Source organism: Erinaceus europaeus, chromosome 9 (genome assembly GCF_950295315.1).
Source record: "Erinaceus europaeus chromosome 9, mEriEur2.1, whole genome shotgun sequence".
Classification (NCBI taxonomy): domain Eukaryota; kingdom Metazoa; phylum Chordata; class Mammalia; order Eulipotyphla; family Erinaceidae; genus Erinaceus; species Erinaceus europaeus.
In genome coordinates, this window is record NC_080170.1 from 24,029,009 (window position 1) to 24,041,604 (window position 12,596).

The window sequence follows — 12,596 nt, forward strand, 5'->3', positions numbered from 1 at the left end:
CACACTGTTGCAATTTTTTATTTTAAGCTGGTCTTCCTTTGAAGGGGGAATCTTTTCATCCTTTTGTGGTACTTGGTACATGTAGGCACTCTCTATGTGTTGGAGCAACAGTTGGACAACAATCTCTGTTTAGTAGGACATTCTTCTCTCAGTGGGAAAACCAATCAGTGTTGGTTGATCAACTTTGTGAACTTGAGGTCTCTGGGGATGTACTTTCTTTCTTTCACTACTTTTCCCCCCCATGCCTTCTTCTACCTCTAGAGATAGTGACAGGTCCTTAGGGGAAAGAAATGTGGGAAGACACTCTGACTAAATTACAATAAAAATTAAGACTACAATCCTTAACCCAAAGGGTCGAGAACCCTGTAGCTTTCAGTGGGATTGCTCACCTGAAAAGAATACTTTTTATGGGAGTCGGGTGGTAGCACAGCGGGTTAAGTGCAGGTGGCGCAAAGCACAAGGACCAATGCAAGGATCCCAGCTCGAGCCGCCGGCTCCCCACCTGCCGGGAAGTTGCTTCACAGGTGGTGAAAGCAGATCTGCAGGTGTCTGTCTTTCTCTCCCCCTCTGTCTTCCCCTCCTCTCTCCATTTTTCTCTGTCCTATCCAACAACAACACCATCAGTAACTACAAGGATAAAACAACGGCAACAAAAGGGAATAAATAAATATTTTAAAAAATCTTTAAAAAAAGAATACTTGTTATGATTTAGAATGAGAACCATATGTAGCTGATAACAGAGTGTTGTTGGCTTGATTGGTAGTTTATATACCCCTTGTAAAACAGTAACAAGTCAGACATCTGCCTAGAGATTTGGGTTCAAAACCATTTGTTTTATAAATTGCTACCAGGGTTATCACTGGGGTGCAGTGCCTGTAGGACTGATCAACTGCTTCCAGTGGCCATGTTCTTCTTCTACTTTTTTTCTTTTATTTGAAAGAATAGAGAGGAATTGAGAGAGATGAGGAAAACAGAGAGGGAGAGAGATGCCTATATCACTACTCCACTATTCATGAAGCTTCCTCTACAGATGGGGACCACTGGCTTGAACCTGGTTTCTCACACATGGTGACATGTGAACTCTAACAGGTATGCCACCACCCTGCCCTATAAAAACATTTTTATAAGATTAATTTCTACACACAAAATCCACCAAGCCTTAAGATTTGGAGTCCATGTTAGCGCTAGCATGACGTACTTGAGGCTGCCTAGCAGAGAAATTCTCTTTGTCTTGTGTTTATTTCCCGAGGATTTTTCAGAGGCTCAGATCATTTGATAGTTAGGAGAGAATTCTAATATCCATGAAATATCAACTTACTCAGATGGGAGTTCATTCTGCTCCAGAAAGTCTTCCACGATGGAAACATCTTCTGCTTTTACACGGAAGTCAACTGTGCTCTGTGGCTTGACTTGTGTGACAGAATCTGGCTTCCAGAAGTCAATCTTAATATGGAATAAAATACATTGTATTGAACAACTGTAATTTAACACATGAATTCTTATCAACAAATCCATTATTGTTTTACTTCATTGAGTTACTTTCTAAATTAAATTATCCATGATACCTCTTAAAAAGTTCTCCCTTGAGTGAACAATGGTTGGAAACAAGCTGTTAGATGTCAATAAAAATGTTTACACATACATACATACTTACATACATGGGCTTAATTGGTTATCAACAGGCATGAAAAACACATAATTACTTCCTGCAAGGCTAGTTAACTGGAATATTCTACAACTGGTCATTTCTATTTAATTAATTAATTAATTAATTTGTTTGTTTATGTATTTTCTGGAGCAGTTGCTTATTGTGACGGTTATGTCTATATTAACAGATAAGGTTGTTGAATGATGAGGAGCTAACTAGAGTTGTATATGTGTATTGAAGAGAGAGAAATCAAGCTTTCCCTTTTCTTTCTTTTAATTTTTAAATTTCTATTTATTTGTTGGATAGAGACAGTCAGAAACAGAGAGGTAAAGGGGTGATAGAGAGGGAGAGAGACGGAGAGACACCGGCAGCACTGCTTCACCATTTGTGAAGCTTTCCCCCTACAGGTGGGGGCCAGGGCTCGGACCTGGGTCTTTGAACACTGTAATATGTGCGCTCAATCAGGGGCACCACCACCTTTCATTTTCTTTTTTTTCTTTTTTTTTTTTTAGTTTGTACATGCATAACATTCCCCAGATTCCCATTTAACAATACAACCCCCACTATTTCATTCATCATTTTTCATGGACCTGTATTCTCCCCACCCACCCACCCACCCCAGAGTCTTTTACTTTGGTGTAATACTCCAATTCCATTTCAGGTTCGACTTGTGTTTTCTTTTCTAATCTTGTTTTTCAACTTCGGCCTGAGAGTGAGATCACCCCATATTCATCCTTCTGTTTCTGACTTATTTCACTCAACATGATTTTTTCAAGGTCCATCCAAGATCGGCTGAAAACGGTGAAGTCACCATTTTTTACAGCTGAGTAGTATTCCATTGTGTATATATACCACAACTTGCTCAGCCACTCATCTGTTGTTGGACACCTGGGTTGCTTCCAGGTTTTGGCTATTACAAATTGTGCTGCCAAGAACATATGTGTACACAGATCTTTTTGGATGGATGTGTTGAGTTCCTTAGGATATATCCCCAGGAGGGGAAATGCAGGGTCATAGGGTAGGCCCATTTCTAGCCTTCTGAGAGTTCTCCAGACTGTTCTCCACAGAGGATGGACCAACTGACATTCCCACCAGCAGTGTAGGAGGGTTCCTTTGACCCCACAACCTCTCCAGCATTTGCTGCTGTTACCTTTTCTGATGTATGACATTCTCACAGGAGTGAAGTGATATCTCATTGTTGTCTTTATTTGCATTTCTCTGACAATCAGAGATTTGGAGCATTTTTTCATGTGTTTCTCGGCCTTTTGGATCTCTTCTGTGGTGAATATTCTGTCCAAGTCCTCCCCCCATTTTTGGATGGGGTTATTTGTTGTCTTGTTGTTGAGTCTGGCAAGCTCTTTATATATATTGGTTATTAAACTCTTATCTGATGTATGGCATGTAAAGATCTTCTCCCATTCTGTGAGGGGTCTCTTGGTTTGGGTAGTGGTTTCTTTTGCTGTGAAGAAGCTTTTTAATTTGATGTAGTCCCATAGGTTTATACTTGCCTTAGTCTTCCTTGTAATTGGATTCGTTTCATTGAAAATGTCTTTAAAATTTATGCAGGAAAAAGTTCTGCCAATATTTTCCTCTAAGTATCTGATAGTTTCTGGTCTAACATCCAAGTCCTTGATCCACTTGGAATTTACTTCTGTATTTGGTGAAATACAGTGATTCAGTTTCATTCTTCTGCATGTTTCAACCCATTGTTTCCAACACCATTTGTTGAAGAGACTCTGCTTTCCCCATGTAATAGTCTGGGCCCCTTTGTCAAAGATTAGATGTCCATACATGTGGGGCCTCATTTCTGGGCTCTCAATTCTATTCAACTGGTCAGTGTGTCTGTTCATGTTCCAGTACAAAGCAGTTTTGATGACAATGGCCCTATAATACAGTTTGAGATCTGGGAGTGTGATGCCTCCGGTTCTGTTCTTTTTTCTCAAGATTGTTTTGGCAATTCTAGGTCTTTTCTGGTTCCAGATAAACATTTGTAGCATTTTTTCTATTCTCCTAAAACATGTGCTTGGGATCTTGATGGGGATAGCATTAAATTTGTAGATGGCTCTGGGTAATATATTCATTTTGATGATGTTAATTCTTCCAACCCATGAACATGGAATATCTTTCCACTTCTTTGTGTCTTTTTCAATTTCTTTGAGTAGTGACTCATAATTTTCAGTATACAAGTCTTTTACTTCTTTGGTTAGGTTTACTCCTAGATATTTTATTGTTTTTGTTGCTATAGAAAAAGGAACTGATTTCTGGATTTCGATTTCTTCTAACTTAGTGTTTGCATAGAGGAATGCCACTGACTTTTGAATGTTAATTTTATAGCCTGACACCTTACTGTATTTCCTGATGATTTCCAAAAGCTTCTTGCTGGATTCCTTAGGTTTTTCCATGTATACTATCATGTCATCTGCAAATAAGGAGAGTTTGACTTCTTCTCTTCCAATCTGTATTCCTTTAATTCCTTGCTCCTGCCTGATTGCTATGGCAAGAACTTCCAACACTATGTTGAATAGTAATGGTGATAGTGGGCAGCCCTGTCTAGTACCTGATCTGAGGGGAAATGCTTCCAGTTTTTCACCATTGAGTATGATGTTGGCTGTAGGTTTGCTATATATAGACTCCACTATCTTCAGGAATTTTCCATCTATTCCTATTTTTTGTAGTGTTTTGATCATAAAGGGATGTTGTATTTTGTCAAAGGCTTTCTCTGCATCTATTGATATGACCATGTGGTTTTTGGTCTTGCTTTTGTTGATGTGGTAGATCACATTGATTGATTTACGTACATTAAACCAACCTTGCATGCCTGGGATAAACCCCACTTGGTCATGATGAACAATCTTTTTGATATACTGCTGTATCCGGTTGGCTACAATTTTGTTCAATATTTTTGCATCTATGTTCATCAGAGATATTGGTCTGTAGTTTTCTTTTTTGGTTGTGTCCCTGTCTGCTTTTGGTATCAGGGTGATGTTGGCTTCATAGAAGCTGGCAGGGAGTATTCCAGTGTCTTCAATCTTCTGGAAGACTTTTAAAAGTAGAGGTATTAGTTCTTCTTTGAAAGTTTTGTAGAATTCATTTGTAAAACCATCTGGTCCAGGACTTATTTTTGGGAAGATTTTTGATAACTGTTTCAATTTCATTAGCTGTGATGGGCCTGTTCATGTTATCCACTTCCTCTTTACTTAGTTTTGGAAGTTGGTAGGTATCTAGGAAATCATTCATTTCTTCCAGGTTCTCTAGCTTGGTGGCATATAGTTGTTCATAGAAGCCTCGCATGATATGTTGAATTTCTGCAATGTCTGTTGTGATATCTCCTCTTTCATTTACTATTCGATTTATTTGGGTCTTCTCCCTTTTTTGTTTTGTGAGTCTGGCTAAAGGTTTGTCGATTTTGTTTACTCTTTCGAAGAACCAACATTTACTTTCATTGATCTTTTGTATGGTTTTCCTATTCTCAATGTTATTTATTTCTGCCCTAACTTTAGTGATTTCTGTCCTTCTGGTTGCTTTAGGATTCCTTTGTTGTTCTTCTTCTAGGTCTTTAAGATGTGCAATCAGGCTGTTTATTTGTGCCTTTTCTTGTTTCCTAATGTGTGCTTGTATAGCTATGAACTTCCCTCTTAGGACTGCTTTAGCTGTGTCCCAAAGATTTTAATAGCTTGTGTCTTCATTTTCATTGAACTCTCGAAACATTTTGATTTCTTCCTTGATTTCCTCTTTGACCCAGAAGTTGTTAAGAAGTGTACTGTTGAGCTTCCACATTTTGGGACTATTACTAATCTTTTGTTGATTGTTAAGTGTTAGTTTAATTCCACTGTGGTCTGAGAAGATGCTTGGGATGATTTCAGTGCTCTTGAATTGGCTGATGCTGTCTTTGTGGCCTAACATATGGTCTATCCTTGAGAATGATCCATGTGGATTTGAGTAAAATGTGTATTCCAGTTTCTTGGGATGAATTACTCTGAAAATGTCCAATAGTTCTTGTTTATATATCTCTTCATTTAGCTCCCTTATGTCTTTACTGATTTTCTTCCTGGATGATCTGTCAAGTTGAGATAGTGGGGTGTTGAAGTCCCCTACTATGATTGTGTTACTATTAATATATTGCTGTAGCTCTTTCAGTAGAAGTTTGATGTATTTAGATGGCTTCTCACTGGGTGCATAGATATTAATAATTGTTAAGTCCTCTTGATTGACTGATCCTCTGAGCATTAAGTAGTGTCCATTCCTATCTTTATTTATCTTATCTGTTTTAAAGTCTATCATGTCAGATATGAGAATAGCTGTTCCTGCCCTTTTTTGTGGACCATTGGCTTGTATGATAGTTTTCCATCCTTTCACTTTAAGTCTGTGTTTGTCTTGTTGAGTTAGGTGAGTTTCCTGTAGACAACATATTGTTGGGTTGTGTTTTCTGATCCATCTTCCTACTCTGTGTCTTTTAATAGGTGAATTCAGGCCATTGACATTTATTGATATCAAAGATTGAAGATATTTTAACGCCATTCTTGTAGAGTTTTAGAGTGTTTTGATATATGTCCTATTTGTGGTGGTCTGGTTGTTTATAGGAGACCTTTCAGAACTTCTTTCAGGGCAGGCTTGGTGATGGTTGCTTCCTTCAACTGTTGCTTGTCTGAGAAGGTTTTGATGCTTCCATCTAGTCTGAATGACAGTCTAGCAGGATGTAGTATTCTTGGCTGAAAGCCTTTCTCATTGAGCACTTGATAGATATCTTGCCATTCTCTTCTGGCCTGTAGTGTTTGTTTGTATGGAGAAGTCTGCTGCTAATCTTATGGGTTTTCCTTTGTAGGTGACTCTGTTTTTCTTGTGTAGCCTTGAGGATCCTTTCTTTATCCTTATTCCTTTCTAATCTAAGTATGACATGTCTTGGTGTCTTTAGGTCTGGGTTAATTCTGTTTGGGACCCTCTGGGCTTCTTGAATCTTTTGTCTTTGGTGTTGTCTGGACTAGAGAAATTTTCAGCTATTATGGCCTGGAGAATGCTTTCTTCCTCCCCTTCTCTTTCTTCCTCTGGTAAGCCAATAATGCGTATATTGTTTCTTTTGAAGTCATCCCATAGGACTCTGTTGTTGTTTTCAGCATCTCTTAATCTCTTTTTGAGATCTCTTACTTCTTTTTTAGTTGTCTCTAATTCATCCTCAATCTTGCTAATTCTGTTTTCAGCCTCATAGATTCTATTCTCTCTGCCCTCTACTGCTTTCTGGAGTTCATCTATTTTGTTGCCCTGCTCTGATACTGTTTTAGCTTGTTCAGCTAGTTGCCTTCTTAGCTCAGCAATTTCAGCTTTCAGCTCTCTAATAACCATGAGATAATTAGAATTTTCTTCCATTTTCTCATTTGTTGTTCCTGCATTTCTGATTACAATTTTTTCAAATTCTTTACTCACTCCTATTATTATTTCCTTAGCTAATGTTTGGATGTTGAACTCGTTGTTTTGTGCTTCACCCTCTGGAGGACTTTTAGCTGGACTCTTGTCCTGGTTCGAGTCTCCAATATTTTTTCTTGTTGTTTTAACCATTTCATATATGTTAACAGTTTTTTCAATCCCTGAGTTGGAGCTCAGTGGTGTAAAAGCCTCTTTTTTTTTCTTCCCTGTAGGCTATGGGAGCCTGAGGGCTTTTAAACTATCAATAGGCTTATTAGCTTAATCACTGACTCCTGACCAAGAGATAAAGCAGGGTGTGGCAGAGATAATCTAGTGGTTATGCAAAGAGACTTTCACAGCCCCTCAGCTATGCCACCGAGGTATAGGTCTTCTCCTGAGTTTCCCGGTTAGATCTCTGTCCCCTGGTGTCCCTCCCTGTTGCTGCTCCAGATTCTGAGGGTAGTAGCAATGGAGACTCAGAGTTGCACTTAGTGAGTCTCTGGAGAGTCCTTTCCTCCCTTCAGCTGTCCCCTTGTTGTGGAGCAGACTGGAGGTGATGTCTCCAATGATAAACTGTTGAACTGTTAGCAGCCACTTAATCTCTCCTTAGGCCCCTCTCTCCTCTCTGTCACCAGCCACGCGTGTTTGTACTCATGGGTGATTTACTGGGTTCCTGTGGTCATTCTAGTCCTGTCTTGTTTCGGTCCGGGTGGTCTCCTTTGGTATTCCTAGTTGATCTGGGAGAGGAGAGGAGAGAAAGCGATCTGCTGCTCGTAGCTCCGCCTCCGGAAGTCGAATTCCCCCCCCCCTTTCATTTTCTATGGACTCATTTTAATGAGTTTATCTTAGAACTCATTGCTGTACATATCAGATACATGTGGGGCCAGAACCATCTCTGGTCTGTGAAGGATGCGATAGGGGTGGGAAATCTTTCCACAGTGAACATTTTGGCACCATGGTTCAAAACAAAATATCCTCAAGAATTCAGTAATGTATTGGCATTGTCATTGGTTCAGTTAGTCATCAGCTATCATTGAGGACCTACTGTGTGCTAAGCTCTGTGCTTGAGCCTAGAAATATACAAGTGAGCAAATCAAACTTAGATTCTGTCCTCATGGAGATGATTTTCCAGCAAAATGATGCCCCTAAATAATAGGATCATATAGCTAATGATTTTAACATTTTCTCCTTGGAGATATGTGAATTCAGATTTCCATTTCTCATGAAAAACCCTTAATCAAAGATATGCTTTCTCTCATTGAATTCTTTTGTGAATTGGGTAAAGATGTGGATGTCAGAGGAGAGCCTGATATTGGGCCTTTCTCTGCCTCTGTGGTTTACATAATCCCTGTCTAGATGTGGATGAGCTAGTCTGAAGTTGGGGATGTATTAGGTGATACCAGTATCATTGCTTTGAAGTATGGAAGTTTGTTTCAGCAGACTTAGAGTTTGCTTAGTAGAAACTGATGAGAAATTCAGAGGACCCCATTTTAGATTCAGCTGTGAAGAATTTAATAGCCCCTATCCAGTTCTGGTAATCTTCAAACCACTGCCGAAGCCCAGTGGGTACCAAGTCCTGAATCAAATCATATGAAATGTTAGCGACAGTGGGAGTTGGGGATACTGGGATTATATCAGAAGGGATTCTTGAAAGAAAAAAAAAGTGAGTATGAGTGTGATTGTCACTAAGGTGTTGAAAAGAAAGGTTGATGGAGAGTTGATAAATATTGGTTGCAGTATATGATACAGTGAGTCAAAGATGGAAGACTAGAGATAAGAGGTTAGTGATAGTAGAGGGAACATGAGAGCACATCATGAGAAGGACAGAGAACTCCAGAGACTGGTGAGAAATTCTAGCCAGTGAATAGAAGGGTGATAAGGGCAGTGAAACTTTACCTTAGGAGAAAGCGTATCTTTAGAAGTTATCTCTGAATTTGTGTTCCTAATAAACACTTGTCATCACAAGGTAGGGTGATAGATGGGTGGTATGTATATATATATATATATATATATATATATATATATATATATTATAGATGCAGATATTTGAAATTGATGAAGTACATAAAACCCATTCAGGCATCTCTAGGCAAATTGACAGCCTTTCCCATGTAGAACTCTTAGGATTTGAAGTATACTCAGGGGGCTCCCCACTGCCAAGCTCTGCTTCAAAGCACAAAGCTCTTTGCCTAGAACTGGGAAACACTACACTAAGAGCTCAAAGCAGGCAGGAGTTGCCAAAGAAATATCCAGAGTGGTGCTCAACCAATGACCCCCCAAAATGAATGTCTGAATACTCTAATTCCTTTTCTTCTCAGTAGGCATATGGTTTGCACCTCTATGATTAAGCTCTATTTGACCTCGCTAATAGCTTTCTGATTAGTGTTTCCCTTTGTTGGCTGCCTTCCTTTCTCCACATCATACCCCACTTCTCTACTAAAGCTTCTTGCACTACTCAACAGAAATCTTTCTCTTTGAATCTTTGAGAATCTGCTTTGAAGAACCTGTTCTAAGATGCCAACTTTCCATACAGAGCAACAAACACCTGCAGAATATCTTTGTTGATATTCCTAGTACTAACATGACTGTATTATGCCATTTTAAAACAGCCCGAGTGCCTTACAGAAAGAAGTTCTCTTTCTGCTACAAAACTGTAATTTGCTTTCTCTAACCTCTTACTTTCTTGTTCATTGGTTTTGGCTCTTGCAAATATTGGGGTGGGGGGAGTATATGGGGAGAGAATGGCATTTAAAATTCTGCTGAGAGGTTGATGGATATTTTAAAATGAGGCAGAAAAAACTCATAAATTTATTTGACAGATGATATGCAGACCTAACCTGGGGTCACTTAAAATTTTTCAGTTTGACATAGAGAAAATTTATTATCAACCACATCAAGATCCTACACTGTGGAGTCTTGCATGTCTATACTGATTTTCATTCCTGGAGGTAGTCCTTAGTGTTTCTTAGAAGAAATGGAGCCAAAAATTTAGAGCAATTATAGAGCCTCACAGTTATTTAACAAAATAACCAGTATGGTTACAATCAGTAAACTCAAAACATTATCACAGGAGCTAAATTGGGATAAATTCTATAAGAAGATCATGGGGGCCAGGTGGTGGCACACCTGTTTGGACGCACATGTTACAATGCGCAAGGACCCAGATTCAAGCCCCCAGTCCCCACCTGCAGGGGGAAAGCTTTCTGAGTAGTGAAGCAGTGCTACAAGTGTCTCTCTGTCTCTCTTCCTGTCTATCTCCTTCTTTCCTCTTGATTCATGTCTCTATCAAATAAAGAAAATAAAAATAAAAAAAGAAGATCATGTGAATGGCATCTCTAAATTACAGAAATAGAATAGATCTAAGATGTGAAGGTTTGAATTGTATATTTGTTGAACAGGGAGACATAGAGTAGTCAAGAGATAAGGGAAAGAGAGAGAGGGAAAGAGACAGAGAGACACCTGTAGCACTGCTGCACTGCTCATGAAGCTTCTGAGGTGGGGCCAGCAGCTTGACCCTAGAGTCTCGCACACTGGAATTGTGTACTCGACTAGGTGTGCCAACACCCAGCCCCCATGAACTACATTTAAAAATATTATGAAACTAAGGTTATTATAAAAGAATATCTTTACATGGTAACATTATGAGAATTTCAGCTTCATTAGCCCTCTAGTTATCAGCCAAGTAAGGAAAGAACCTTCATAAATTTTATGACAAAATGAGCACAAAATCAAGATAAAGTCATGTGTCCACTTTAAGTTCTTTTAGGAATAACATGACTGTAGAGAAGAATAGTGATAGTGGGTCTCTTTTTTTTTCTTCACACATTTGTTTCTTTACAATGCATTTGACTGTGAATTATACAGCTGTTAAACCCAATTTATTTTGATGATGCAATCCTACTATAGACCTAGTTACAAGTAGCGGATAGAAACTTGTTATTGTGGGAATGATGGAAACACTGGAAGACAGTCACTGTACCACTTTGGGCATAAGCATGCACCTTAAACTGGAGAAACAATAACACAAGAAAGTTCAGAGGAGAGAGAATAGAGTTTACTGTGAAAGTCTCCAATGAAGAACATGTATAGTCCTGATGGCTGTGGTGGGTGCTGCTAGAGTCCATTGTGACCACAGGATGGGGGTGGGTGCTGCTAGAGTGCATTGTGACCACAGGATTTTTCAAAGCATTCGGCTTGTGAAAGGACATGTTGAAAAGCTGGGAGGGGAGGCCAGGTGGTGGCACACTCAGCTGAGCACATGTTACTGTGTGCAAGGACCTGGGATCAAGCCCCTGGTCCTTACCTGCAGTGGGGGGGGTGGTGGTGGTTCATAAGTGGTAAAGCTGGTCTTCAGGTGTCTGTCTTGCTTTCTCCCTCTCTAAATCCCATGCTCTTCTCACTTTCTATCAAATAAATTAGGAATAAAAATGGGAAAAACGGCCACCAGGAATAATGGATGTGAAGTGCCAGCACCTAAGTTCCAGCAATAACCCTGGTGGCAAAAATATATAGAAGGAAGAAAGGAAGGAAAGAAGGAAGGAAGGAAGGAAGGAAGGAAGGAAGGAAGGAAGGAAGGAAGGAAAGAAGGAAGGAGGAAGGAGGAGAACTTGGAGGGGAGTCATGTGGTGGTGTACTTGGTTGAGTGCACACATTACAATGCGTAAGGACCCTGGTTCAAGCCCCTGGTCCCCACCTGGAGGGGAAGCTTCATGACAGGTGAAGCAGTGCTTCAGTCTATTTCTCTCTATCTCCCCCTTATCTCTCAGCTTTTGTCTCTATCCAAAACAAACAAATAAAATATTAAAAAAGAAAAGTTGGGAGGAAGGATGAATGGCCAAGGATGTGTACAAAGACTTGATGCCTTTATGACTATTTTATCAGGAAGGCTACTTCCTGAATAGGTCACACTACCACGATTTATAAGGGAAATACAGACATTCTTTCTGGGAATGTGGGAAGTTAGGTGAATAAAGAAGAAATATACAGCTCCACTGCTTAGAGCTAAAACATGATGTGTGCAATTGAAGGAGGGAAAGTAATTTGATTTCTGTCGCTTGTTTTTTTTCTTATTTTGGATCATATTGTATTTTGTTTCTTCTAGTTCTACTGAGAAATACAACTATCATCAGTAAAGCATCTTTATTTTTATGAAAGCAAGAGAGAGAGAGAGAGAGAGAGGAAGTATGTGTGAAGGAGAAGGAGAGAATGAAGGATAGATAAAAGCAGGCTCAACTCTGCCACATGATGGGTGTTGTGAATTGCATCTGGGGACCTTTGGGGACTCGAACATACAAATTCTATGTGCTTTGATGCTGAACTATCTCCCCAATTCTATTTCCTACTATTAAAAACTAACAAACAACCCCCCCAAACATTTATCTGTTTGTTTTAGTGGAAGAGTAAGAGAGACCAGAGTACCACAGCATATGTGGTGCAAGGGACTGGATTGAGCATCTTGTGCATACAAGTCATGTGTTTGATCACTGAAAAACATCCCTTAATTTTAGCAGCAATATTAAGAGAATATTAAAGCCCAAGGTAACTGAGAGGA

General features: G+C 39.4%; 1 protein-coding gene and 1 long non-coding RNA gene across 2 annotated transcripts in view; one reads left to right on the plus strand and one right to left on the minus strand.

Annotated features, from left to right (window-relative positions):
* The window catches only part of LOC132540366 (uncharacterized), a 113,751-nt gene that overhangs the window by 35,879 nt on the left and 65,276 nt on the right, over positions 1-12,596 (plus strand). The gene's annotated exons all lie outside the window — the stretch shown is intronic.
* CPB1 (carboxypeptidase B1) overlaps positions 1-12,596 on the minus strand; it is a 47,122-nt gene that overhangs the window by 30,848 nt on the left and 3,678 nt on the right. The window contains exon 3 of the mRNA XM_007518066.2: positions 1,319-1,443. Within this exon, the coding sequence (XP_007518128.2) occupies positions 1,319-1,443 (125 nt within the window). The remainder of the gene's footprint in view (positions 1-1,318; positions 1,444-12,596) is intronic.